This window comes from Cariama cristata, unplaced genomic scaffold (genome assembly GCF_000690535.1).
Source record: "Cariama cristata isolate BGI_N322 unplaced genomic scaffold, ASM69053v1 scaffold20126, whole genome shotgun sequence".
In the NCBI taxonomy this organism is placed as follows: domain Eukaryota; kingdom Metazoa; phylum Chordata; class Aves; order Cariamiformes; family Cariamidae; genus Cariama; species Cariama cristata.
The window spans coordinates 11,838-38,925 of record NW_009624068.1 but is presented as its reverse complement, the minus strand read 5'-3'; the positions used below and the strand labels follow the sequence as shown (position 1 = coordinate 38,925).

The window sequence follows — 27,088 nt, the reverse complement described above, 5'->3', positions numbered from 1 at the left end:
TAGTTTTCCATCTCTCTTTAAGTTGGTTGCATTATTTCTTGCTCTTTTTTATTATATATGGAGATTGGTAAAGTGTGCCTTGACACTGGGGAAGAAACAATGCATATACCAAAAGTAATTTGTCAACAACTTTAGATTTTGGTATGATGATGTGTCATACCATAAACCTTACACAATAGTTAACTTCTTTACTTTACACCTTACACCTACAGAAACCAACTCAATTTTTCTCTTGAGAAAGGGTGACGTATTAAAAAAAATCCAAAATTGAAACAAAACTGTTTATCAACTTCATATGAATACTGCTTACATAAAAGGTGAAGAACCTTTTTCCCAGCAGGACTTACTTCAGTTTTTGCTGTTATAACAGGGGTATTATGATGTAAATATTTCCAGTACATTATTATGACAGTGGAAATATGCAAGTGCTGCTGAGGGTTAGAATAGGGTAGAGATGATGAGTTAGTCATTTGGAATTTAGAAAAATAAGTCTGTATCTGGAATAGTCAAAAAAGAAAAATGGCAGGAAAAATCAACCTTCACAGCCTCTCTGAGGAACCTAAGAGTGAAAGAAGCTGTTTTGATAAAATATGGACATACATTGACCTGTATCCAATCTTCAACGCGAATAAAATGCTCTTGAATGTCAACATTTACTTTATTTTCTCAAAATAAACCTGTATGATACTTTTTTCAAATGGACTCTGAACAAGAAGAACCCAAATGCAGAATTCAGTGTATGTTGAGTATCTTTGGTTGGTGGCGTAATGTGGATAAGTAAGAATATACTGGTAGTGGCCTGTCTCACAAATTAAGAAAATACTTCAACTAGAACTTTTATGACTGTATCCGTACAGCTTGGCGTATGTTTTCATATTCAGTTACTATGTGGAAGGTGTTGACAGAAAATGAAATTTTAATTTTATACACAGCCAACAAATCTTAATAGTGGCCTGATTTTTAGTAATGAGACCTCAGCAAAATATGTATGTCACCAGGGGGAAAAACATTCATCAGTTTGGAAAAATCCCTAAACCTGTTCATCAGCCACCTGTCTTAAATTGCTCCTCCTTTTCCAAGAGAGAATTTTCTTGCTTTCTGAAGCCCCTCTAATTGAAAATGACACTTACTCAATTAGGAAGGAGAGAAGTGATATTCCCAACTAGACAACTGTGCATGAATTTCAAATGCACACTTGTTCATAATCCATCAAATTAAATATTCAGTCAATATAGAATAATTAACCTGAGAAATTAATATTCTCATGGAAACTTCATGAGCAGGAAATCTAGACTAGTAATTTTTTACAACAGTCAAATTTCAGATGGAATTGAGCAAGCAATTTTTTTTAACCTTTGCTGAGCATCTTAGACTGAAATCATTATTATGGCTCTTGACTTTTTTTGCAGCAATGGCTGTACAGTCTGTGCTGTGTATACACAGTGTGCTCATTGTTCGGAAATAAGAGTAAAACTGTAACAGCCAATATAAATAGCTTCCTGCTGTGTTCCAGATGTCACATGTATTTAAACTGCAGAAAGGTAACCTGCAAAAAATTAGTGAGGTGCTTTTCTGAGTGTGTGTCCCCAAGGACTTTGCACTTTTTTTCTTCTTCAGCATAATGAAAGAAGAGGCTGTCTGTTTAAAAGTATCTGAAAGACTGGGACTCAGAATTTATAGAGGCAGGTCATTATCTCGGTTGATCAGTCACTATGTCTGTACTTGAGTGGTTTTATCAATTGTTTTTATCCTAGGTCTTTTGATTTGTATGGTAGTAACAAAAAAAGGAATTATTTAGCCAGTTGAAATAAAAATTGCTTCCCTTCTGGACTGTGTAGATTCGTACAAGGGTAGTGTTTAGGTTTCTATTCTAAAACAAAAAAGGCAGGGGAGGGAGTGGGGGGAGAATTGCCCACCTGAATTTAAAAATTGTTGTCTTTGTTTTCAGAGGAAAATGATCACAAAGACTCACAAACCAGTATATTATTATTACCTTTCAGACTTTGGAAAGAGTAGCTTGTGCACTACAGCCAGTAAGAAATAAATATTTTTCATAGAAATTGACTGCAATGTGCTGGAGCTGATGACCAAACTCATTAGCTTAACTGGGTTCAAAGTTTCACTTAGTCTTTTCATAGTAACACAGTTAACTCGGCTTTAATTTTGCAGTCGAAATAGTAATGTTGCAGTAAACATTAAGATACCTTGATGAAAAACACATCAAGAGAGGGATAAATATTTAACCAGTTATTTCATCATAACCTTATCAGTAAAATTCTGTGATTTAATTATTTTTTTTTAAATTAGACCTTCCCTGAAAATTTTACTGCTCCTTAGTATATATTTCCTGAGATAAGAGGGCCAGAGGTCTTAGGTTTATTTTTGTCACTGTTGAAAAGATATTTTCATTTACTCAATAGATATCAACTCTTGTCTACCTTGAAGTAAGATCGAAGCAAAGAAAAGGCATCTGTAATTTTTACATGAGTTTGTTGAGTCATCTCACTGATACTCCTTTATTTTATGCTTGCTGAATTTATGTTGCAGTAAAGCTTTAGTGCCTTCTCACTGCTAGTACTTTAGAGTTGGTTAACTAAAACACATCAATAACTAGCAACAAAACCCCACTTATTTTAGGAGTCAGGTTAAGAAGCTGGGGTGGAACAATTTGCAGCAACATCAAAATCTCTCTTCTGTCTCTTTCTTTCAGAAAATGCCTCTGAGCCCGATTCACGAAGAACATACACTCTACAGAATTACTTGAACAATGACTATAAGTACAGAACATATAATTTGCAGTGGATTTCAGGTAATTTGTTTCTGCATACAGCATGAATGTCAAGAAAATGTACTACCTTCAGTAAACACGTATCTTCATGCTGAGGTGACTACTGTATCCTGAAAAAAAGTTATTTAGTGGTGCCATTACTGAAAGGTGCATAGCTCAAAGAGTTGTGACTTTTTTTTTCCCCTTAGATACATGTTTGCGTTCGTGGCAAGCTATATTCTCCTACTGCTAAAAGAGCGTACCTACTTCTTTGCTTTTTTGTAGAAGCATGTTACCCACTGAAGTGTGCCAGCTTCCCGTGCATCAGGCTATCAGGGAACAGGGGGGTACAGGGCACTTTTCCTTTTGAATATGCCTATTGCCCCAAGGGAGAGAGATGCCAGAAGGCAGAGCCTGTGAGCCCCAGGATAACATTTTGTGAACGTTTGTGTGCTGTAAGCATCCTTTCATTACAAAAGTGAGAAACACAACATTGACCAGATTTTTTTATTTTATTTCCTGCTTAAAGATAAGGGAAAAAGAGAAGTAACTAATGACTCTTTTACTTACTGTTTATTAGCCGCTGTCTTGTTCTTCTAGGAAATCAGTATCTTCACAAAACAGCTAATGGGGACGTCCTACGTATCAGTGCTGACACCGGAGCATCCTCAGTAATCTTGGCAAATACTACATTAGTACGTTGACTTGTATATAATACGTGCAGACATTGGGAAAGGTATTGAATTTAATATTTTGTTCTGCACATTTCTTTGGAATTAGTGCTTAATGTCTTCCTTTTGCCCTTTGTTGACAGGATAAATACAAGGCAACCACAGTCATATTGTCTCCTGACCAAAAGTTTGCTCTTCTGCAGTACAGCTATAGAAAGGTACAAGTGCACTTTACTTCTCCAAGGACGAAACTGGGAAATAAAGGTTTGGGAACAACTGAGAGGCTGAGAGAATGCACGGGAAATGCAGGAGGATGGATGAATGAGATAGATGTCTGCAGGAGAACAATGAAGTTGAGCATGCAGGAGGAGGAGGAGAAGAGAGTCTGGTATTGTCTGTGAGCCTGGCAGAAGAGATGACTACCTGAGAAAAGAAGCTGACTAAAAGTAGATGGAGAGAGGTTACAAGGAGAGTGAGGCTGGATGGTTCAGTAGGAAGACAAGCTAGAAGAGTAGATAGGCATGACTGTCCAAGGAGTTGTGTGGGTAAGAAGTGATGAGTAGATATGCTTGTACGTGCATGCTATGTGTGTATATATATATATATGGTTGTTAGGTTGTGGTGTTAGGACATAAGAATTTAAAACTGAGGTGAATGAAAAGCAGCATGTGCTTACAAGAGAAGACTGTCCTCTTGGGCTTGGGGTGGACTTGTGTGTCCTTGTTCCACTACTGTCAGCAAGCACATGAAAAACCTCCAGCATGATGCCTCATCCTGGATGGTGTTGAACCATGCAACAAATATCAACCTACGTTTTTGCCAGGTAGCGTGAAAACCTGGCTCTGCATGCCAATTGAGGACAGTTAGAGAAACCTAATGGTGATAATTTGGCCTACAGTGTGTGCACTGAGAAGCCAGTAACTTTGTTGTTCCCTTTTTTTCTACAGCGCTGCCTGTTTTGTTTGTAAAAAGCTCAGTGCTGACTTGTGCAGTGTACAGATACTTGAGCACTGTGTCACTGAGCTCTGTCTACATGTTCTGGCTTTGCAGTCCAAGAATGCCTCTCACTGTGCCAGCCAAAATCCATGCACTCAGTCATCATGTTTTTTTAGTTTTAGCTTCCTTGCTAGGTACTGCTAAGCCAGATACCTTTTGTCTTTCTGAATTGTTCAGAATTATTTGACTTTTCACTGCATCATTAGTGGCCGCAGAATGCCTTATATTTTCCCAGCCACCGTAGACATCCCCTTTACTTGTGATTTATTGCTCTATAGTATTTTTTTTGTTGCAGTAATAAGAGTTAATTTTATTTTAATGCTGAAGGAAGACCTTTTAACCTTTATATAATAGTGTGATTGAAAGTTATGTTATTATTAATCTTTATTGCAAGAAAACAGAGTAACAAAATGAATCATGAGGATGTAGACACTTCTTATGTAATAGCCATCTGGTTGTGTAGTACTAAGTTATTGTTTTATATCTTCATACAAATCTTCAAGAACCATCATAGAAGCTAGCATTATTGTAACATGTCAACACTGTGGGCTAAATCAAACCTCTTCAGCCCCATTTAGTGAACACATTTAAATGTGTCTGCATTACCATTATCATCTTTCTGTCTGTAGGTGCCCACAGAGTGATACAGACTTCAAGAGGCAGGTTTCTGAGAGAAGGGGTTATTTCTGTGACAGTATGAATGGGAATAGGTCACCCTGGAACTGGAGGAGCTGCTACAGAAATACTGCTGGGACTTGTGAGGACTACTAAACATTAAGATGCCAAGTTAAATAATACAGCATGGAACATGAGACAGAAAACAGCAAGTGCCCCAATAAGGCAGAAGGAGGAGGACTAAGTGTGCACAGCTACTATAGTCTGCCATGTAGCTACAAGGATTTCTGAAAATCTGCGGCATCTCTGGCCTCTGTATCTCTGGCCTTAGTCAGTGGCCTCTCTCATAGTATTTAAGTGATGACCCCAGAGGGGTGGCAATTCTTTAGTCTTTTCTTAAACCTTGCATACATTTGTAGCCTTTATATGTTCATTGTGTTCTGTCTGTCTTAAGCAAGGGTGTGAGGAGAGTTTCAGAGGTAATTCAAATGTGAATCCTCATGAAATTTATTTTCTTAATATTAAAATAATTCTTTTGCAGTTGTGGAGGCATTCCTATACGGCTTCATATCACATCTATGATTTCAATAGCAGGTCAGTAATTTTTGCACACAAGATATAGTTTTAACATTATTTTGCGATGAAATGACATTTCACTGGTTTCTCTTAGCTGCATTTTGGGTTTGTTTTTCCAGTTCTATCTTAGATGACGGACTACTACCTAATGATACACAATATATATCCTGGTCGCCTGTTGGTCACAAACTGGTTAGTAAAGATAAGTGAAACTTACATAACAGTCATCTTTGTATACATGACATGGAAGCTCACATTGTCTATACCCTTGAGATTTTGGGACTTTCCTACTGCTAGATAAAGTAGCTGAACTAGCTTCCAAATTGACTACTGTTGCTAGAAAGACTCCAAAATCCCTTTGTGTGTTTTGTTTTGTTCTTTAATAAAAATGCATTCCTGAAAGTAGTAGTGGCCCCAGTAGTCATGAAATGGACAAATGCACAGGAACTTCCTGTTTTTACAGTTGCAGACAGTAGCTCATCCCTTTGAAAGGCAGCAGCATTACAATTGGCTACTTACTCATCGCTGTGATTTTTATCTCCTAATTACACCATAATCAATGAAGTTTTATTTGATGGATGCATCTAACAGGGATTAGAAGATCAAAATCTCTCTTGTTACTGTCCTCTTCTTCCTCCTCTCCTCCCCAATCCATGGCAATGGTGACAGCCACTGTGTTTGCAAGGCTTGTGCATTTCCTGTGGTGTGCGTTGGATCTGACTAAAGAGCTATCGCAGGAGAATGTGGTGTTCGTTTATCCCTATACTACAAGCAATAAGAATTATAGAGCCCAACCACAGGAGCAAAGGATGTTGAAAAGAACTTTCTGCATCTCAGAGTGAAGCTCTGGAATAAAATTGAGTTGTTCAGGTTTTGGAGAGGTGATTCAGAGGTGATTAGAGAGGCAGGCAGGTGCCAAAAACTAGAGGAGTTCTGAGCGCTACCAAAGAAATGCACCGTCTTCGCAGATCTATTGGCAATGCTGAATCCCCCGTCAATATTTTACCAAAGTGCTTATAGTTTTCTTTGAAAGACAAATTAGTGAAAAATAACTCTTAATGAAGGAAAGTAAGCTTCTATCTCAGCAGAAAATGAATAGGAAGGTTTTCAAAACTTGATACGGTAATGACATCATTTATCATAGTTGATTGGTTTTTGCATCTGGGCCTGAAGTTAGGTTGCTACACGTGATGTTTATTAGTAATTCAAGTTTATTCAGTATCAGTGATGGTTGGTGAAATGCAGCTTTCAAGGTCAGTTTTTGTCATCTGATGTAAAAAGTAAATTTCCCAGTAGATGAGCTGAAGGAAGTAGGATTCACTCTGATAGTAATTGTAATCACAATGGTTTTTGCAGGCATATGTTTGGAATAATAATGTTTATATAAAAGCTTCACCAACAGCAGAACCTGTGCAAATCACTACAAATGGAGAAGAAAATAAAATTTTCAATGGAATACCCGATTGGGTTTACGAAGGTAACTGTGTCAAGCATATTTTACTTTGCATTAGGATGTAAAAACTTTGTTTTATTGAAATTATTTTATTATAACTGTTCTCTCATTTCTGATCACTGAAAAGTTTAAAATAATCTAAGTCTGTATATTAACAGAAGCATGCATTCTTACCTGAGCTTAATACCTGGCTAGTGTGAGGCTCTAAGAATGGAAATGAGTTTGCCTAACTTGCAGAACATCATTGGAAGTTCATAGTGTGTGAGTTAGCTTCATATGATAGAGTGTAAGCATTGATCTAATGTCTCATTTCAGAATGCCGACAAACAGTTTGCACTTTGGTATCTGAACTTCAATTAAAGAAAAATTCCTATTAAAAACTAATGAGAACAGTACCTAGGATAGAGGAGTGAACTTATCAATTATAACTTAAACACATTTGTATCTCTTTCAGAGGAAATGTTTGGCACTCATTCTGCTCTGTGGTGGTCTCCAAATGGCAATTTTGTGGCATATGCAACATTTAATGATACAGAAGTTCCTGTTATAGAGTATTCCTTTTATTCTGAGGACACCTTGCAGTATCCAAAGACCATCAGAATCCCGTATCCCAAGGTCTGTGTTGTTTATTAAGCATGGTTGTTGTGCAGTTTCATTAAGAGAGTAGTCTCATTTAATCAGTTTCTGCTAATGAAAATATTGTCTGTCTCTCCTCAACAGCTTGCTGTGATTACTCTTTCTGAAGTCAACAGCATCTGGCAATGTTGAAGTATTTTATTATCTCCAGGGGAAAGCAAAAAAAAAAAAAAAGTATGATTTAAGGTTTTGTTGTTTCACCAGAAAATTTTGAGGTAGCAAGTAGATGTTGAGATACAGAAGCTCTTAGGGAGTTGAAATTGGTATAAAGCATTTGGCAGATGTACATTGTGTTAGTGTTGTTCATGGTATCGATAATGGAATCTTCTTCCACTAATGTAGCATTTTTAGTTGTTGGATGCTTCCTATATTGGGATGAAGGGATGGAATCTGCTGATGAAGTTTCTTTGCCTACACCTAAAGCTCTTTCAGTTTTAGCTGTGAGAGTGAAGCCTTTAGTGCATGCAGCTCCTTCTTCTCCCCCTTCCTCTCCACATGACTTTGTGCCCACTGCTGGTGGCACAGTCAGCGCTGGACTAAATGGTGTGAGAGTCAGAATCCAGTATGCCCCGAACAGGTCTTTCAGATGCTTCACATGTGGAGGGTTTCATGTTTAATACAAGATTTACCTGTGTGAGGTTATTTGATATTACACGGGACTTTGATTTAGCAGAGCAATGCAGCAGTGCACTTAGGACACAAGTACAAATTACACTTTAGAGTACAACAATTACACTATACTGCTGAATCACGATACAAACATGGTTCTCATTGCTGGTCTCCATAATATGCTCACTGCTACAATACTGGGCATCCACATTGCCGGGAAGGAATACATGGGTTACAACCACCTCGAGCCCATCACTTTCTTCAGTTCTTTTTGTTTGTTGTTTATTTTTTTATACTCTGTGCTGGGCTGAGGCACCTATATAACACCCACCACCACCCCAGTCTGGCCAGCTCAGGAAGACATTTTCACTCTTTTGTTTAACTGGGGCAGAACAGCTGATACAGCTGACTGATCGCTCAACTGATACAGCTGTTCATCTGGTTAAAAGCCTCCCTCTGGTCTGCTTTGTGCCAAGTTCAGCTTTCTCTGCAGCAGCTGTGGTCAGTCACTCCTTACCCTTCCCTTCCCTTCGCCTCAGGAGCACACGGCCTTTGCCTGTCCCCTCGGAGCCTCCCCCCGAGGGGTGGGTGATGCTCGCTGCCGGCCGCTGGGCTCTGCCCTGAGCACCACACCTGTGAAGAGACGTAGGTGTGGAATGAACTGCCAATCTAAATTGTACCTTTTATTACAAACCCCTTTTGTTTGGAATATTGCTGACTTCTGGAGGTGGATCAGCTGCAGCTACCTAACCATTACGATGAGGACTTGGCTGGTTAACTTCCAGAAGCAGCACTTACTGACACAGTTACATTGCTGTCAGTAGCACTCCATTAAAAATAGTGAGGTACAGGCTGCAGTCACAGCTTTGATTGTAGTATAGGTGGCTGTTATATGATCACTTAATGTAAGGGATCAGTTTCCATGAAGAAGCACTTTTCTATCTGTTAAAAATGGATTTGATTCACTGTGAAGTACTGTGTGTGGCGTGTGGGACAAGATATGGTCAAATACTGCTTTGGGTACAGCAAGCCCTATGTAGTTACAAATGTTTCTAAATGTAGTAGTCTTTTTTTATCTAGAAACACATAACTAACACTTTCATATTAAAAAAAAATACAAAGGATAATGTATGTATCGATCTTAAGAACTGCGTTTAGGAACTTGTCTTTTCACATGTGTGAAGTTGGCTGGTTCTACCTGACTGTGTAGTAATTTCTTCATCTATAGTTTCAAACACTTATTTCACCAAGAATATTCTCTCTTCAAAAGTACAATGAAAAATTTTATTTTTAGGCAGGAGCTACAAATCCAACTGTGCAGCTCTTTATTGTGGATACCACATTGCTTCCTGCTTTCCACTCTGCTGAAATTTCTCCACCTGGAGAAATACAATCAGGGTAAGAAATTTTGGTTAAATATTTGCTTGTTTCTTTTGGTGGGAGAGGAGGAGCTTTTATGTGTGACCACTCTCTATATTCAGTGTATATGGGTGTTTTTCCCAGTCATGCAGCTCTGGTAGCAACAAGATTTACCAGAGAAAATCTGCACAGAGATTATCTTCCTAGTGATTATATATAGATGGCATATTCCATGTATGTTATATTCAGAATGTGACAAGTTCTTGGCTCATCACATTCAGTGGAGTCTAACTATGGTGAAGTCATTTCACAGTACAACTTTAATATGAGCAAGTTTTGGTATAATCAAATTATAATATATGTATTCCAATTCACTGAGGGGAAAGAAAAAAAAAAAAAAAAACACAAAACCTTAATGGTAAGTGAAGATTTGATTTCATTGGAAGCAGACTCCTTGCTAAGGCAAGGTATCGTGGTTGTCTTCAGATTTATACTTAAAATGTTTGTTTTCTTTGGAAATATGGTGAAAACCAGCACCTCTCATAGTAAATGGAAAATTGTATTTCTCAAAATGCCACTGGAAATGCACAACATGGTATAAATGTATTTTGTAAAGAGCAGCTAAACTGATTTAAAATGCATGCACACAGAATTTGGTATCCCAGATCTTGGGTTTTGTTTTTTCTTTTTAACAGTATTGTGGAAATTTTTTAGAGGTTTGCACTTAAAAACATGATGGGTATGGAAGCACAGGTTATACTGATAAACCAGAAAAAACAAAAGAGGTCTGTTAGCTAGTGCATAAAAGCAGCATTTTGTACACGGTGGCCAAAAAGCTATAACTGGAATATCAGTGCTATTCCGTTTCAGTCCTGGCCGCGGTGTAGCTAACACCTCTGTGTTAACCGAGATACGCAAGTTTTTATGAATATGTTTTTCTTTATCCTTTCTCTACAGTAACACTGCAATAGCTAGATGTTACGTAGCTCTGGTGTGCTGTTTTCCTCCAGAATTTCAGCACCTCAGAATTAAAGGCCCTTTATGTTTTGGTCAGTTCTGGGTAAGATCTCTGCTATCTTAGAGTTATGTTTTAGCTTTCATTAACACCTAATGAAAGCTGAACAACGCTGCTGTGTGACCTGGGAAAAATAACCATCATCTACCTTCCAGCCTTCTACCCATCTGGCTAACACAGGCCTAAGTTATATGAAGTTAATTCATTTTTAAATGAATGTAACACTCTAAATCAGGATAAATACAGAGATAAAGCAAGTCTTGACTTATGAGCGCAAGGATCAAAACTTACTCTTTCTCCCAATGGCTGAGCCAAATAATGGTTAAGCCTCAGCATGTATGTCCTGCAAACATTGAGGTGGCCAGAACAAGAGCAAAAGTGCCTGAATAGGAAAAGGCAAGTGATGCCCACTGTTGCTGTCAGGTGGTTTTGCTCCTGGAAGCACAAAGTAATGAATATTTGCACAGTATGTGTATTTGTACCACTGTATGACAGGCAAGGTTAATTTTTGTGGTGGAAAATTCTGGTTTTACTTCCTTGGATCTAAATTCTGAGTAAAACTAAGTTTGAGTTGGTGGCATACCTCACCCCACCCACCTGGGTGGGGATTTCGAGGGGCAGTGTCCCTGCAGATGATTGCCTGTTGCAGCGCTATCCAGTGCTTGTTGTATGTGCAGCAGTTGTACCACCACATTTGAAGGGGGCACAGCGCACTTCTGTTTCAGAGGAAAAGTTTTGTTATTTGTGAAGGAAAGCTGCCAAAATCTGGAATGGCGGTGCTTTGCCACGTAAGACGGTAGATGAAACCTGACGCTTTTTGCACGAATGGCCAGCATGAAATCCATACAGTATTTGAACACCACTTTTAGCATCGTGGGTACAGGGGTCTCCTGTTGGCTAACAGGAGGATGAAGGCAATGGATGCTTCTTGTCTGAAATGATCTGTCCTAAAAATAAGTCATCTTCAGAGTAGAGAGCTCCAGTCGGTGATTGCAGGAATGTCCCTTCTCAGCAGCAAATGAGGAAGGGCAATGCAAAACTACTGTACTCTATACTTGAATTAATTGCAGCTTAGTTAACTCTTCATGGGTTGTTGAAAACTGAAGGTGCATTGCTAGTCTCTATAATAACCTTAAAATATTTATTATGTTATAATAACAGCATAATAAATATTATTTGTTGTTTTTTCCTTGTACTGTCCTTCTTTTCTGATGGATGATTTATAGTCTTCAGAATTGTAAACTTTTCTCACTTTGAAGGAACAAAAACTGTGGGGCTAATTCTGCTTTTACAAAACAAGGGAAAACAGTATTATAGGTACAAGAAGAACAGCAGTTTCTTTTTTTTTTTTTTTTTCCAAACCAGCTCCTGCAGAGTGCTTTTATAATATCATTGGTCTAAAATACACTGTTTGAAGCCAGTGACAGTAGCAATTAAATGACCTACCAACTTCCCAGTCAAATGTGAATGCAGAAATAGACCTTTTTCAAACATAATTTCTAAACTGCAATCTAGAAATAAACCTGAAAGTGGTTGGTAACCAGTTGGCATATATTTTTAATCCATCCACACTAATTGTAGTCTTTTAGTTTCCAACCCTCCCCCCCGATGATCATGAAAATACTCACTCTTATTACAAAACTTCCCACATATTTTTGTTAAGTAACTTTGGGGAAAAAGGGAACATGAACTTGGAACTGAGTCAAATGTGCAAATTCCAGTTAAAAATGTATACTTGCCTTGGAGGGGAGATTTGTTTTATTTTAGTTCATAAGGCTTCTAGGAGATAGGAGATATCTAAAATAAGAAAGGATGAGTACATCTAACAGATCATAATGGTAAACAAAACCACTAAATTTTATGTGGTGCCTTTTTAAAATTAATATACAGGAATATTCATGAAAATTATATTTTTTCAGATACTCCAATTCTGCATGTCAACTAGTTGGTATTCTGAAGATGAAAGTAAAATATTTAAATAGTAATATCTGGTCTTGGTGTGATCTCTTCCTCTAACTAATGGAAATAAGTACTAAATTGAACAAAGATATGTATCACTCAAAGTACTTACAAGCAACCAACTTTATGCAGCTACAGATAATATTCCAAAAATCTAAGGTCCATACAATTTAATATTCAGAAGAATTTCTTCTAGATGCACACAATACAAGGTGTATGAACAGTCTGGGTAGCTATTACTTTATGCATTAGAGGATAGCTATCTGGCTGTTAGAATTTAATTGCAGTATTTCTAGAAATAGGTATGTACAAACCATCTAATTCTTTATTGTATGACTGAAGATAACCAAGGCATCTACTAGCAGCAAAAACAATTGACAAAAAAAATTACTCGATTAGGCTTGCATCACTGTTTATTGTTGAAGAGTAGATTGAAAAGAAAATAGCCAGATGAGTGTCATTCAATGAATTGCTGTATGCTATTGTATAGTATGCTATTACAGAGAGGATTTTAAGTATCTAATGCTATTGCTGTTTTCAGGGATCATTATTTGAGTGTTGTAACATGGGTGACAGATGAAAGGATCTGTCTGCAGTGGCTCAGAAGAATTCAGAATTTTTCAGTCCTCACAGTCTGTGACTTTGAAAATGCTACTGGAAATTGGTCATGTCCACGGGTAAGAAAAATGAGGTGGGAGACTTGCAATGCTTGATAAATGAAACTAGAAAGGTGTAGAGTATCTCTGTATGTTTATCTTTGTAGAAACATAGCCTGATGTAAAATAAACATAATTGTTATGGGATTGTTTGTTTTTATTTTCTTAGGAAAAACAGCACACAGAAGAAAGTACAAGTGGCTGGATTGGCAGAGTGAGTGTTCGATTTCTAAAACTGCTACATGCTAAATAACACTGATAATTAAGAAAATTTCATGTGAGCCTCTTGCCAGTTGCAATGCCTCTTGTGTGCAGGTCTGGTCCATTCCCTTATTGCATTTTACATGTGTGGGAAAAAATGCTCTCAAATGGAGCCGCTATGCCACCCCGCTCCCTGTTTTAAGCTTGTGTGGGTACGGGGTTCTGAACTCCCAGGCTGAGCTGACAGTGCAGCATGGACTGGCGCTGTGACTGCATCCTCCATGACCTGGGCATTGTCTTCAGCTTGCCAAAAAGCAGAGTGCTCCTTCCAGCCTCCTTTTTAATTCAGACCTACCCGTTCACTAGTGGTAGGTAGGGGAGTGCAGGAGCCAGGATTCAGAATTCCCTTTGTTCTGGATGAGCTGTCAGCTATGCTGGTTTGGCTGCTCTCCAGTCTTCCTGCCACCTCCAGAATGATCTAGGGGAAAAAATGTATTAAGGGTATCCTATCACCTTTGAATTTTATTGGAGGAAAGGCATAGAGAACAAAAGTAATTTTTAGCGTTTCAGGTTGTAACAAACCATTCCAGGTTCTCCTTGAGGTTTGGTTTTGTGTTGGTTTTTTTTTTTTCCCCCCACCCAAAATACCCATTGAAGAGAACTGGGGAAAAGATGTATATAACTGACCAGATTCAAATTTTCATACGCTTCTCCTGAACCAGTCGCTACTGTCTGGGTGATGCTTTCCAAGCTGCCTTTCAGTCCTTTTGTACATGGTTGAGAGTAGGCACCTAATGAACTACACAGAAGATCTGGGGGAAGTGAAGCAGAGATGCAAAAGTTCAGACTTGGAGGGAGAAACGAGTTTCAGAGTTTTTGATGAGAACACAGAGTACACTTTCCACTCCCGCATTTTCCACACACTGATTATGCTTTAGTCACTAATTCACTTTTGAAGTCAAAAATGAAAGTTTAAAGAAATGCAAAGAGGGAGGCAACAGCAGGGATGAAATCATCCGCAGTATGAAGATGAGAGATCAACCCACCTGCTGTCAAATTTGATATGGAAAGGAAGGCCTTAGCGCTGACACATTTTGCTTCTCTGCAGCAAAGGCTTCACAATTAGACAATGTGATGATCAAGCTGCAGACTTTGTAAACAGTTGTGCAAAATGAGAGGGCAAAATGCAAGTCTGTGCCATTAAACTAGGTTGTTGGTTTTTTGTTTCTTTTAAAGAGACAACCCACATCTTAGGAGCTGTTGGAAGAAAAAGATAATCTCACAGTATGATTCTTGGATTTGAGAAGGGAGTGGAATGTAGGGAGGATTGAAGAGGGGATAGGAAAGGTATATTTATTCCTTTCTTTTATTCTTATCTACTTTGGGATGATAAAATGACACTTGACTGATAAGGGATTTATTTTTTTTAATATATATGAGAGATGTATATACACGTATATATGTATATACAATTCATGTAAATGTATATACAAACTTCAGTAAATTATGTATGTGTATAAAATATAGACATATAGTTCTGTCTTTGTATATATCTATAGTGGTTTGTATTTTCAAAAATAGAGACGAAATTATACGTTATCTCAGAATGCTCAGAACAGCCTGTGTTACTGCCTGAGGCTTCCAGGTCATGAGCTAAGTTAGAGCTTGCCAGTTGAGTTGAAGGAAAGTCACACTTCGAAAAAGCAAGACTGCAATAAGGGAGAAGCTAGCAAAATATTTGCCAGATTATTTTTTGCAAAAATATTGCTAGGGAGGAGAGATTATCCGGAGCACATGGGTTAGGAAGACTCAAGTTCTGTCATTGCTTACTGAGTGACCGGAGGCAAGTCACTTCATCTTTCCGTTTCACTTTCCATTTCAAAAATGGCTTTAACATCTCAGAGGTAATTGCATTGTGTCAATTGACTAATTAATGTTTAGATGTTTTGGACACATCACAGAAATAACTTATTCAGCTCAATTTCATTTCTCTGTTTTTCTCTCTGCCACGTGGAGCACATCCAAATGACAGTCAGTAGAAGAAATCCATTCATTTCTGTCACTCCCAATTGATAAATGGATAGTTGCTTTCTGAAAATATCATTCCAGCTTGGGATGTAATCACCTACTCACTAGCAAAATTTCTTCTTGGAAAGCAGCTTGTTTTCTTTGAATAAAGGGGGACATTTTTCACTGTCATGCTAAAAAAAAAATAAAAATTAAGAGTTCAAAGATTTTGTTCACAAATACATATTTTAAAATGGGAAATTCAAGAAAAACATGTATTTGCAATGTTTTCATTGCTGTAGGCTGCAGCTGCATGTTGGTGTTCGACAGAATAAAACAGTGACTCTAAAAGTAGACGCACATATTGTTTCCCCAAATAGTGGGAAACTAGGAACACCTGTAGGACTTCAAATTCAAGGGAGGTAGGAGGGGACATTGATCATTACCAGGGCTAATACTCAGGAAATTCTGCTGCTTAAGGAGCAAGAAAATATTTTAAGTGTGTTTACTTTTAGGGCAGTGGCTACAGGTTCTACCTGCTAAGTCAGTAGGCTAAAATTTTTGCAGTATGTTCAGTAATGCATTGTTTTAAGTATTGAAACTCTGGTTTAGAGATATCAAAACCTAAATTTATCATTTTGGTTTTGGAGTTTTGTTGTTTGCTTTAATAGACATCTCTCTTGTGTTCAAGTTTCAGCCATCTGTCCCTCACTTTGCACCTGACAATGCTACCTACTACAAAGTCTTCAGCAATACAGTAGGTTACAAGCACATCCATTACGTAAATGGCTCACGGGTAAGTAATAATGTGTGGGACCATGAGTGCTGACTTGTGTTCCTCCTGGTGATCGAGGAACTTCACATTCTACTTTTTGCCTTGGCTTCCTCCAGGATCCAGTACCCATTACTGCAGGAAAATGGGAAGTAATCAGCATAGAAGCTGTAACCAATAACTTTTTGTAAGTATTGTAATTAAGCTATTGATTCCTATCAGGAGGGCTGGTAACAAGGCTCTAAGCAAACAGGGAGGGAGAACAGGGAGAAGGTGTCATTTAACTCATTAAAAATCTGATCTAAACATGTAAGATAAACCTTTAAATATTCTAACGTAATGTAAATATTTTACCAAAACCAGTATGTTTTGCTTTTATAGATACTACATTAGTAATGAAAATGGTGGAATACCAGGAGGAAGAAATCTTTATAAGTAAGAAATTTTTTCTGCAGTATGAGTAAAATATTTGTTAGTGAAAAAGAAACTTTAAGAAAAAGCATTGCAAAATAAGATTAGGATGTTCACAGTCTAATGTGGAATCCTATATAGGATATTTAATGAAAATCAGTGTAGGAGTATAAACTGTAAAAAATAACTAAAATATTTTTCGGTAAATTTAGTTAATAAAGGGAAATTGGGGAAAAGAAACAACCAATCCTCAAGCAACAAACCCCTAAAGAAAACCTCTCATGCTTTTTTTGCCGTGATTATAATTCCAGTATTAATTGAACTCAGAAATTTAAAGTCTGTTTTCTATAATTTTTAAATCAGTAAGGACTTTACTTCTGAATTTTAACATATTTCCTTCAGTCATCTTATTTAAAAAGCATAAATTTGTTTAGTGTAGCTTAAAAAAAAAAAAAGTCTTTCATCTCTGAAATGAGGCTTATCTACTTTGCAGAGTGCTCTTGGAAAGCAGTCCAGATTCTACTAAATGTGTTAGCTGTGAGCTGAATCGAGAAAGATGCCAGTATTATTCTGTGTCCTTCAGCAAAGACGCACAGTATTATCAGCTAGATTGTCGTGGTGAGTATATCTGGAATTAATTGACATAAACATGACTCACTGATTAGTTGGGTGGGGAAGTTCACTTCGTCAAGATCCTGATATGCACTGCGTAACAATGATATTTGTTGATATCGTTGGATAAATGCGTTGGCAGTGGAAAAACCTAACTCCCTCCTAGGCTTCAGAGCACCTTGACAAAAATTACAAGGATAAAAATTGATAGGATCTGAAAGAGGTTCAAAACACTCCTGTCTGCTGTGCAGCTCCTCAAGAGCTGCATGGGGAGCAACAGGCTGGGAAAAGAGAAGTGCTCTGTGGGAATAAAATTAAGATAATTAGTGCTGTTGAAAAAAATCCAATGAATGTAATCGTAAGTTAAGCAGTGGGGCTGTAGTCTGTCTCTGACCTGTAAGTGCTTGTGCTAGATAGTACAAGGGATAAATTAATCAAAGGGTGGGAAAAATAAAATCTTCTCTAAAATTTCCCTTGAATTGAAATATATGTTGTTTTTTAAGATGCCAAGATCTTCTTGATCTATGGGCTAGAAGGACAGACAGACAGCAGAGAGGGAATTGTTCTGTCAGGTTGTAAAAATGGTTGTTTGAAGAAGGCTGCTGTGGTCTCCATGACAAGGATTACTGATTTCCAAACCACAGTCCACAACCGACAGGTAGACTTTGCTAAAGAGTGGAAATTTAAATCTTCGGTACCTCACAATCATGTGGTTTGCCTGCAAGACGGTCTGAATATTTTATAGGATCCTGTGGCTTGAGTTTGGGCCCTACTAACTTAAAATCCAGCTTGTGCAGACTGGAGGGAAATGAGTTCTGAGCTTTTATGATTCACCCACTTCCAATTACTTTGAGGGTTGTGTTTTGAGACAGCATGCAAACATGAAGGTTTCGGGCTCTGTTAACAGGTCCTGGCCTGCCCGTATCTACTCTGCACAGAAGCAGTAATGATGAAGGTACGACATTGTCTTAAAATATAATTTGTGTTGAGCCAGAAGACTGCACTGTAAATTTATTTTAATTTTGTTCTCATTGCTTAGTATAATAATTAAAATGTCAGTTATAAAGGGTATATCTAATTTCAGATAGTTACTCTAGTATAGTTAACCAGAAGAATAAATTATATAGCTTGGCATATGTTTATTCATAGTTTATTTAATATTACTTTACATTGTGCTAGAAAACAGTGACTAATGTATGACTTATTTACTGGATAATTGTTCAGTTTTTCTGAAATTGCATTTAGATGAAAAATGGGGAAACCAGCTTTCAGGTTACTTAATTACTGAAGGAAAACTATATCATAAACATTGAATCTGAGGGGAAAAACAAAAACTGCATTAAACTAAGACTGCAATGTAGCTTTCCATCATCTCAGACTGAATTTTTAAAGTCACTCATAATTAGAGAGCACTGCATTTGAAAATAATATATTTCATCTTTGACTGTTACTAACTCTGTTATTTAGTCCTCAGATACTTGGAAAATAACACTGAGCTGGAAAATTCATTGAAAGATATTCAGATGCCTTCAAAAAAAATTGGCTCCATTAGTGTAGGTGGATACAGTAAGTTCAAAGTCATGTTTTACCTTTCTCTCCCTCTTTCACGAAGGGCTTCAAGGTCTTCTGCTGAAAAGCATGACAGAAAAGATGGGTTTAGTAGGGATTATTGCAGTTATTCAGCACTTAGAGGCAAGACAAGATTATTTTTTTTTTTTTTGGACATCTCCAAACATTCTATTTTTTTCCAAAATCCCAAAATATTCTTATCTAAAATATGCTTTTTGCCTAGTGTGATATCTTGATGTTTTCATGATGAAGTGGCTTAACTCCTTTTTTTCCTTGATAATTACCTGAAAAAGAGAAGTCCTTAAAACCTCATTAAATAAATAAATAAGAGGAATGGGGGTGGGGCACAAAGCTTATAAGCACTGATGAATTTAAATTAAATTATAAATTCAATTAGGTCTTAATTTACAGGTACAAGTTTCTTTGGTTTGTGTTAGCAGGTTGGGACAGTGAAGGAGAAGTTCAGTTATTATCAAAAAATGGACACAGAATCTAAATGGAAAAGCTTGCAACATGATTTAGGCTACATTTCAACAAAATCACCTTTGACTTCGTGTAGGCGAATATTTGGATTGCATAGTCATGTTCTTAAAAGTACATTCACGCTCCAAGACTTCGTAAACCTCTGAATACAGACTAGAACAAAATACTAGAAAATGAACTGCCAATGTTTTGCTAGTGGTGCTCCTCTGAATTTGCACATCTGGGTACAGAAGCTTTCTTGGTGTGCTCCTAGGCTGGGGAACATCAGATAGACCAGCAGTGGGAGGCCTGGTACCTGTCTAAACTGCTCTTGCTCCAGCCTTTGCTACTAGCTTTTCTCTTCATGACAGGCTTCCTCTTGATAAAATGAATGAATATTCTTAATGGAAATATATTGAGTTCTGTCAGTCATTGTTAACAGTTCTTTTTGATGTCTCCCTCCTTCCACTGTTACCTTATTTATCTAATAACTCTCTTTATCTTTCTGTTTTCTGTCTTTTGTTTCTGTCACATTTTTACTAAAGCTAAAGATGACATCTTCCAGGCAAGATGGAGGTTTAAAGATGTTCTTCGTGCTATCAGTTGTATATTCATTCTTTTATTCCTCTTTGTTCTTACTACTTCATCTCTTCAGGATAAAAGTTTTTGGGTAAGGGGAATCTATTTTTAATGTCACAAATAGGAGAAGTAAATCCATTTATGTAGCCCTACTTCAAGTTCCAAGTCTGCTCACAAATCCATGTGTTATCAAAAAAGAAATCCGCTCCCATGAGTATGGAGTATGCCAAGAAATTAAAATTAGTATTTTCATGTGTTCAATTTAGATTGTTAATTTTTCAGTGTTTTAATGTCTTGCATATTCACCTCTGGACAAATTTCTGCAAGACTTGCATTCTGGCTACTACTGCAGTGCAGTCCATCAGCATTGCTTCATGCTTCCTTTGCAGCATCAGTTCTTTTAAAATTCATGAGTGAACAATCGAGCCAATCAGTTTGCAAAACTTACATGGTGTGCCTTTTAAATGTTCAACTAACTCTCAGCCAGCTTGGGTGGAAAGAATAACGTGGATGGAACTGGAATCAATGTTGCTTGAAAAATAATAGATATTTCGGTATGTTTCTGGAATGCTTTACAAACTGTCATGCAAAGCCTATCTGGCAAGTTCAAAATATTTAAAATTTCTTTTTAGTGCTGGGAGAGAAATTTGAGTAGAGAAACATTTCTGAGCTGGTGTCAGATTTACCACTCTAGAGACCAAGTTTTACATGTAAGCTTATAATGTAGAATAATACTGCTAGGCAGCATGGTGAGTCCTCAAATTTTGTTGTTATTGTAGACATTTCAGTGCCAGGCTTTCTGCTAACTTAGCTGTAAAACATTTTTTTTTTTTTTAAATAGCTTTGAACTTTTACCTGTATATATTAGGACAGTTCAGATGAAACTGTATGAATTGCAACGCATGTCAAATTATTTCACTGGAGAACTGACCTAAGTCAAACTCTCTTCACTTTTAGACCTATGGTATCAAATGATACTGCCTCCCCATTTCGATTCATCAAAGAAGTACCCTCTGCTCCTTGATGTGTAAGTCTCCAAGTTACATGGCAATATTGTGTTAATAATCACTTTCATCTACTTCAAATGTTCTTAATAATATTGGGAAACACAAAACTGGCATGTTTTCTAAATACTTCTTGAAGTAGTTTTAGGAGGGAATGAAAAAAAAGGTGTATTCCAATTTGTGATAGATGCTTGTACCATAAGATGATGTAATGCTTAACAAGCACATTTTGCTGGTGGCAATGAGGCAGCTACATTCTGTATCTGACTTAAAAGCCAGGATGTTGACATTAGCTTACATCCTTCTCTGCTCTTAAGAGTTCATTAGGAATACTATTCAATGAAATTACATTCCAGAATGAAACCTTGAATAAACCGTGTATCCTAAAGCTGAATTAATGAGTGTGATGTTGCATTTTCTCTGTGATATTTGACTGTAAACTGGTGTTGGCAAACTGCATCCTGTGGTCAGGTTGTGTTTGCTGTTTTTTCACAAATTCAAGACCGTGGGCACGTGCTGTTTGGTCCGTTCTTCCTCAGACACTTCCGTTCATGCTGACATGTTTTCTTCTAACTGAAAATTACTAAAATTTAGCTGTTCATTAAAATAGAAACGTTTAAATTTTCCTCTTTTTACGAAAAGCTGATTCCACAAGGAAAGTAGCTGCTAATTGTTAGATTCATCTTTATATAATGTGATTTGGTAGCACTGTAATACTTTTTGAAAATGCTTATTGAATGTTTTAATAAGCAGTCAGTGCTCTTTGCTTCTCAAGACTCATTTTGGTTTTGATTCTATTTTTATTGACTTACCTGGGCCTTTGTCAGGATCACCTCTGCTTCACGGTGATCTCGATATCAGAAATTCCTTCAGAAGTGTCAAGATCTGTAGTGTATAGAAACAAAGCTTGATACAAAAAATTCCTAGTATTTTTTTCTTTGCATTTAAAACTGGGAAAATCGGTTATAGAGCCATAAGAGCCACTCTTCTATTTCTTACTCTGTTGAACAGTGGCTAGAGAAGCACACTGCAAACAGAATTTTACCATCCAGGGACTCCCAGAGTGTGATTTCATAGTGCTCAAGTGCTACCGAATATTTTAAAATAAAAAGTTATAATTACAGTCTGGCTTCCTTTTTCTCTGCCTGCATAAGAAATAGTTTATACTGTAGGGAACAGTGATGAGAGACTAAAAATGCAGAAAAAGATCTTTTTCATTTTCCCAAATGAAGGCTATTTGTTGATTTCAGGCTTTAACCAAATAAATTATGGGTAAATTGAACAGAAATAGTTAAAGAGCATTGCTTTGAAACTGAGATGACTAGATATGCCAACACAAAAATTAATTTGGTTTTTGATAAGCAGCTTAAAGTCAAAATAATGAAAGTTTCTTATTAGAGCAGAAAGCAATAAAACAAATGAAATCCGGTCTGCTTTCTTGATTAACAGTTGATGTTAAGCATATTGCTTTTAGTGTCCAGACAAAGCTGCAGTTTGGAGTCAGTCAGTAATGCTTTTCTTGTTTAATTTAAAAGTTCACCCTCCTTTAGTGGCTGAAAATTGCCAGCAATAATTGTATTTTGAATGCTTGATGTGAGAATATGTGGAGAGTAAATGCCTGAACTCTGTGGCACTTTTTTCCCAGGTATGCAGGACCCTGTAGTCAGAAAGTAGATTATACCTTCCAGATCAGCTGGGCTACTTACCTTGCAAGCACCGAGCATATCATTGTGGCCAGCTTCGATGGCAGAGGAAGTGGATACCAAGGGGATGAAATTATGCATGCAATAAACCGAAGGCTGGGAACATATGAAGTGGAAGATCAGATAGCAGCAGCCAGGTGAGCCACAGTGAAATGGTCAACACCTGCTCCTTCTTTTCTGTGCTTATTGTGTAGGGGGAAAAAAAAAGGTGAAGGATTTGAATGGTCACCTTGAAGTTACTGGCAAAAACAACTAACCTCTACGTTATTTTTTTGTGCTGAAGTGTGTCATTTATGGGCCAACCATCATTTTATGCTTAAAAAGAGAGAAGAGTTAAATGATGTAATACAAATTTACAATATCTCTGGTTTTATAGAGATGATGGCTCTCACATTAGTAGAAGAGCATGCTATCAAGGAACTTGGAGCTGGAAGTTTTACTCCAAGCTTTTTGCAAGTTTCTGTTCTGACAGTTATTTGTATGAACTACTCAGCCTTTACATTATAGTTCATGTTCGTCACTCAGTTTATGCTTGTAGAACCTCACTAAACCGAACGATGTCAGTATGAATCTCTCAGAACCACAAAGAAGTTATCTTACAGAGTTTGCTTTTGGGATTGTAAAATGTTAAGGAGTTTAAACAAATAGCGTTTCAGAATATTTTTTTTTTTTTTTTTAAACCCTGACTGATTTACAGGTGTTGGCCTGTCCCTTACTGCTGCAACTTTTTTTTAACAATTTTTTTAAAAAATGTAAAAATTAAAAAAAACCCAAACAAACAAACAAACAACCCACAAAAAGGCAAGGCAGGTGGTGAAATCTAGCCTAATACAATACCAATGTCAGTGAGTGTCGTTTGAGGTCTTTTACAGAACATCCAGGTTTTGTTTTTGATATGCACAGATGTTTTTCTGAATTTCTCAGACACAGGCGCCTGCAGTATTGTATGTTTTCATATGCAGTCACTGTGATGAAGTGGGAAATGCTTTTTTGAACAATAGAAAGAGGCAAACACGATGGAAAATAGGCATGTCTGTATAATGGCAGATACCTGCAATCCATTAAGCATTTAATTATTCTGTTTGCTTTTAGAAAATTTTCTGAAATGAGCTTTGTTGATAAGGACAGAATAGCTATTTGGGGTTGGGTAAGTACTCAAATGTTTGGCGGGCATATTATTTAATTGTAACAACTATTTGTCGTGCTGCGCTGTGTGTGAGGTGCTGGAGTACTTCGTGTGAGGCACCTCTGGGGTCGTGGCACAGTCCAGTAACTGAACTGACAAAGTACATCTTACAAGTGCCTGTATATGTTGTCCCTTTGCAAGCATTCAGGAGCCTTTGAAACACAAATTAGGACTACTAGAGGGATTAAAATCAATGTAAAGGGATACTGCCAAGTTCCTGTGTACAAGATGAACCCATATTTAAAAAGAAAAATCCAAGTATGTATTCACTAGTGTCTCTTTATATTAGTTGGATGACTTCAATTTTGGAAAAAAAGAGATGTAAAATTACATGTGAACCAGCTGCATGGCATGGTCGTCGTGTTTTCACTAGCAGCCTGAAAGTATCTAAATCTGCTATATTGTGCTTGGCTGTATTTTATTTCAGCAGTACTTCCAACCAGAGGCCACATTTCTCTGACTTAATGTGTCTTTAAAACCTGTCACACTAGAGGGGAGTGTTTAATAGCATATACATACCCCCTCAGCTGCAAGGCTAAGTGAATATGTGGTGTTGGTGATATCTGTTTGATTCAAACTCTGAACATTTCTCTGAGTCCCAGGCTGCTGTTCCACTGCTTTTTCTGGTGTCACAGGGAATATTCTTGCATGCTCTGTTTAAGCATACTATGTTTAAGTATATGCAGGATTGCATGCATGATCTTGAATTAAATTGCTAGCTGAAATTTGGTCACTGCTGGTGACAGGCACCAGTGAATAAATTGCATGATGGCAAGATGATGATAATGGTGCCTTTAGCAGCTTTTCTTGTGGGGGTAAACATCTCTGCTTTGTATAAGTCAAGTGTAGTAGTATTCACCTTAGTGGGAGGGGAAGTCCTTCTGCAGAAATGGAGAACTTGCTGCATTCCCATTTTACTCCTTATGAGCCTCGGGATGAATAGTTGAAGAGCAGTCCCCTTTGGAGCTACGCTAGGGTTATGCATCCTGGATACTGAACCTGTGGGCAAACAGATTTTCTTTGTCTCTTGAGTTTTCAGATTGACATCCTCTCATTCTCAGCCTGTCACTAAGTACATTAATGTCATAGGTTCGGCAGCAGTATCTTCACTGTGGCTAGGTTACACAACGTGTTTATACATGGGTTTAATTACTAAGTACATGCATTACTTTGCTGATCTCATTGGGAGGACCCAAGTATTGAAGTTGGAGCAAACATTTAAGGGCTTTGAACTAAGATACAGTTCCATTTGCCTGTAATCTGGTTTCAAGACAGGAATGACATCCAAAAATTGCTCTTCTTTTTGAATGTGGGTGGGCACATTTTCCTAAATAACCCCCTTGAACTATAGTGAGGGCAGTCATTTGGGCAGTCGGTGACACTGTTTAGCTATCTTGCTGCCTGGATGCTCAAGTGTGTCAGATATTTACTCGTCTGTATATCAGGCTAGACTGCAAATGAGTTTTCTGTGCATAGCCAGGAGTGTGTTGCTGCACAGTTCCTCCCACAGACACAGCAGAAGATCTTTTGCTCCCCAGTCACAGTCTTGCTCTTGACGCTTTGGAGGAGAGCTAGCAAGTGAGCTGCCGTAGGCCTGCTCTGAGGGAGCTGTAAATTTTCGGATGCCCTGGTGCAACTACTCATCAGGCACTTTGTGGGCCCGAGCTCTGCTTCCACCCACTCCCCCAGCACGGTGCAGTGTCTTGTTTCCTGTCTTTCGCGGCTGCCTACGGTGCTACCGAACACTGACATCCTCAGCTGAGTCACGGTGCAGCAGCGTTTGCGCCCTTTTTTCCCAGCAAGTTGTCATTCATCAGGGCCACAGCTGCTGTGCGCTGTTTGATGCCTCTTTCCCCGACTGAGCAGGCTGGGTGAGATCTGACCCAAATTCAGAATGGAGTTCATTAGTATGAAAAACGCTGAGCCTATAAATGTCTGATGAACCATTTAGCAGATGGGCCCCATCCTTTTCTTTCTGACTAAACTAACAGCAATGTTTTCTTCTCAGTCTTATGGGGGATATGTGACCTCCATGGTGCTTGGCTCTGGAAGCGGCGTGTTCAAGTGTGGAATAGCAGTTGCCCCCGTGTCACGTTGGCAATATTATGGTATGTGATGGCTTCCTCATTACAAGGATTCCCATATGTCTTGCAGTGCACATGATGCAAAGTGTTGATTCATAGTGCAGAACTTTGATTATCTACTAGATACCATGTAAATGCCACTTGGTCTGTTTTTATGACTTCATGGGTACTGCATTTTGGAATTAAATGAATTCCTTAAATCTTATTTCCCATTTTAAAAAGTCAGATCCACAATTCCAGGTAATCTCTTTAACCTTTAATGAAGGCTAAATTATTGTAATATTTGTAGTATTACTGTAACGTGTCTGTGTTTGCTTTCGAAAGCTGCCGCGTGTTCTGAGACCAGTATTGTGTGTCAGAAATCCATCGCTATTAGACTTTGATTCTTCAAAATTCACTCACAAGAACAAACTGTGAGGCGAGGCTTAACATTGAACTTGCATTGTAATTTACTCTCCCGAAGTAACAGAATAGGATTTGAATTGCCTTTGTTTTTTTTTTTCCTTTTAGAGCATAAAATTTGGATTTTATAAATCTAATTGATCTTAAGAATAGCTTGATGTGAGGAAAACCGGAACAAGTGGACAAGTCTGTACGTGCTTCAAGCTTACAGTGTTATCAGGTTGTAGTTGCATGAGGCTATAAATACAGTTATAGGGGCCCTCCTCCCAGATTAAAAAAAATTATATTCAGTTAAAAATATAATATGTGCTGATACAATGTGGCCACATTTTGACATTTTTCTGGTTTTGATTTGTCCAAAAACATTCAAAGGAAAGCTTTTCCTGGCAAACCTCTGCTAAATAAGGCATAATTTATCATTCTGCAACTAGCACAGAGGCTGTATAATAGCATTTTATGTGCTCTGGCTAATTCAACAGATCAAATCATACTACCAGGTATTAGCAGTAGTCTGTTGAGGACGTAGGGATGTTTTCATAATGTTTTAGACATGAATATTACAGTATGGCAGGAAATATTTTTTCAATGACATTCAGGATCTCTAAAATTCCACTTTTAGTTGATTAGATAAAGGAAAGGGTTATGGAGGCAAGCATATTCCACATCAAAAAAAAACAGTGCCATAATGCTGATGAGAAGTCATATGGACATTAGAATATGGCAGCAGAGCGTTGATTTGTATGGCTTAAAATAAAGCAGCAAATCTGCAAAAAAGGTAGTATGA

General features: G+C 37.7%; 1 protein-coding gene across 1 annotated transcript in view; it reads left to right on the top strand.

Moving 5' to 3' along the window:
- Positions 1–2,710: 2,710 nt before the first annotated feature.
- DPP4 (dipeptidyl-peptidase 4) overlaps positions 2,711–27,088 on the top strand; it is a gene marked incomplete at its 5' end in the record, with an annotated part of 31,620 nt that continues 7,242 nt past the window's right edge. The window contains 20 exons of the mRNA XM_009703041.1: positions 2,711–2,809; positions 3,368–3,462; positions 3,582–3,656; positions 5,591–5,643; positions 5,745–5,817; positions 6,982–7,102; positions 7,533–7,693; positions 9,618–9,721; positions 13,198–13,333; positions 13,482–13,526; positions 16,212–16,328; positions 16,412–16,479; positions 16,674–16,727; positions 17,197–17,321; positions 18,223–18,270; positions 18,783–18,881; positions 20,883–20,952; positions 22,575–22,769; positions 23,725–23,779; positions 25,827–25,926. Coding sequence (XP_009701343.1) covers positions 2,711–2,809; positions 3,368–3,462; positions 3,582–3,656; positions 5,591–5,643; positions 5,745–5,817; positions 6,982–7,102; positions 7,533–7,693; positions 9,618–9,721; positions 13,198–13,333; positions 13,482–13,526; positions 16,212–16,328; positions 16,412–16,479; positions 16,674–16,727; positions 17,197–17,321; positions 18,223–18,270; positions 18,783–18,881; positions 20,883–20,952; positions 22,575–22,769; positions 23,725–23,779; positions 25,827–25,926 — 1,893 coding nt within the window. The remainder of the gene's footprint in view (positions 2,810–3,367; positions 3,463–3,581; positions 3,657–5,590; positions 5,644–5,744; positions 5,818–6,981; positions 7,103–7,532; positions 7,694–9,617; positions 9,722–13,197; positions 13,334–13,481; positions 13,527–16,211; positions 16,329–16,411; positions 16,480–16,673; positions 16,728–17,196; positions 17,322–18,222; positions 18,271–18,782; positions 18,882–20,882; positions 20,953–22,574; positions 22,770–23,724; positions 23,780–25,826; positions 25,927–27,088) is intronic.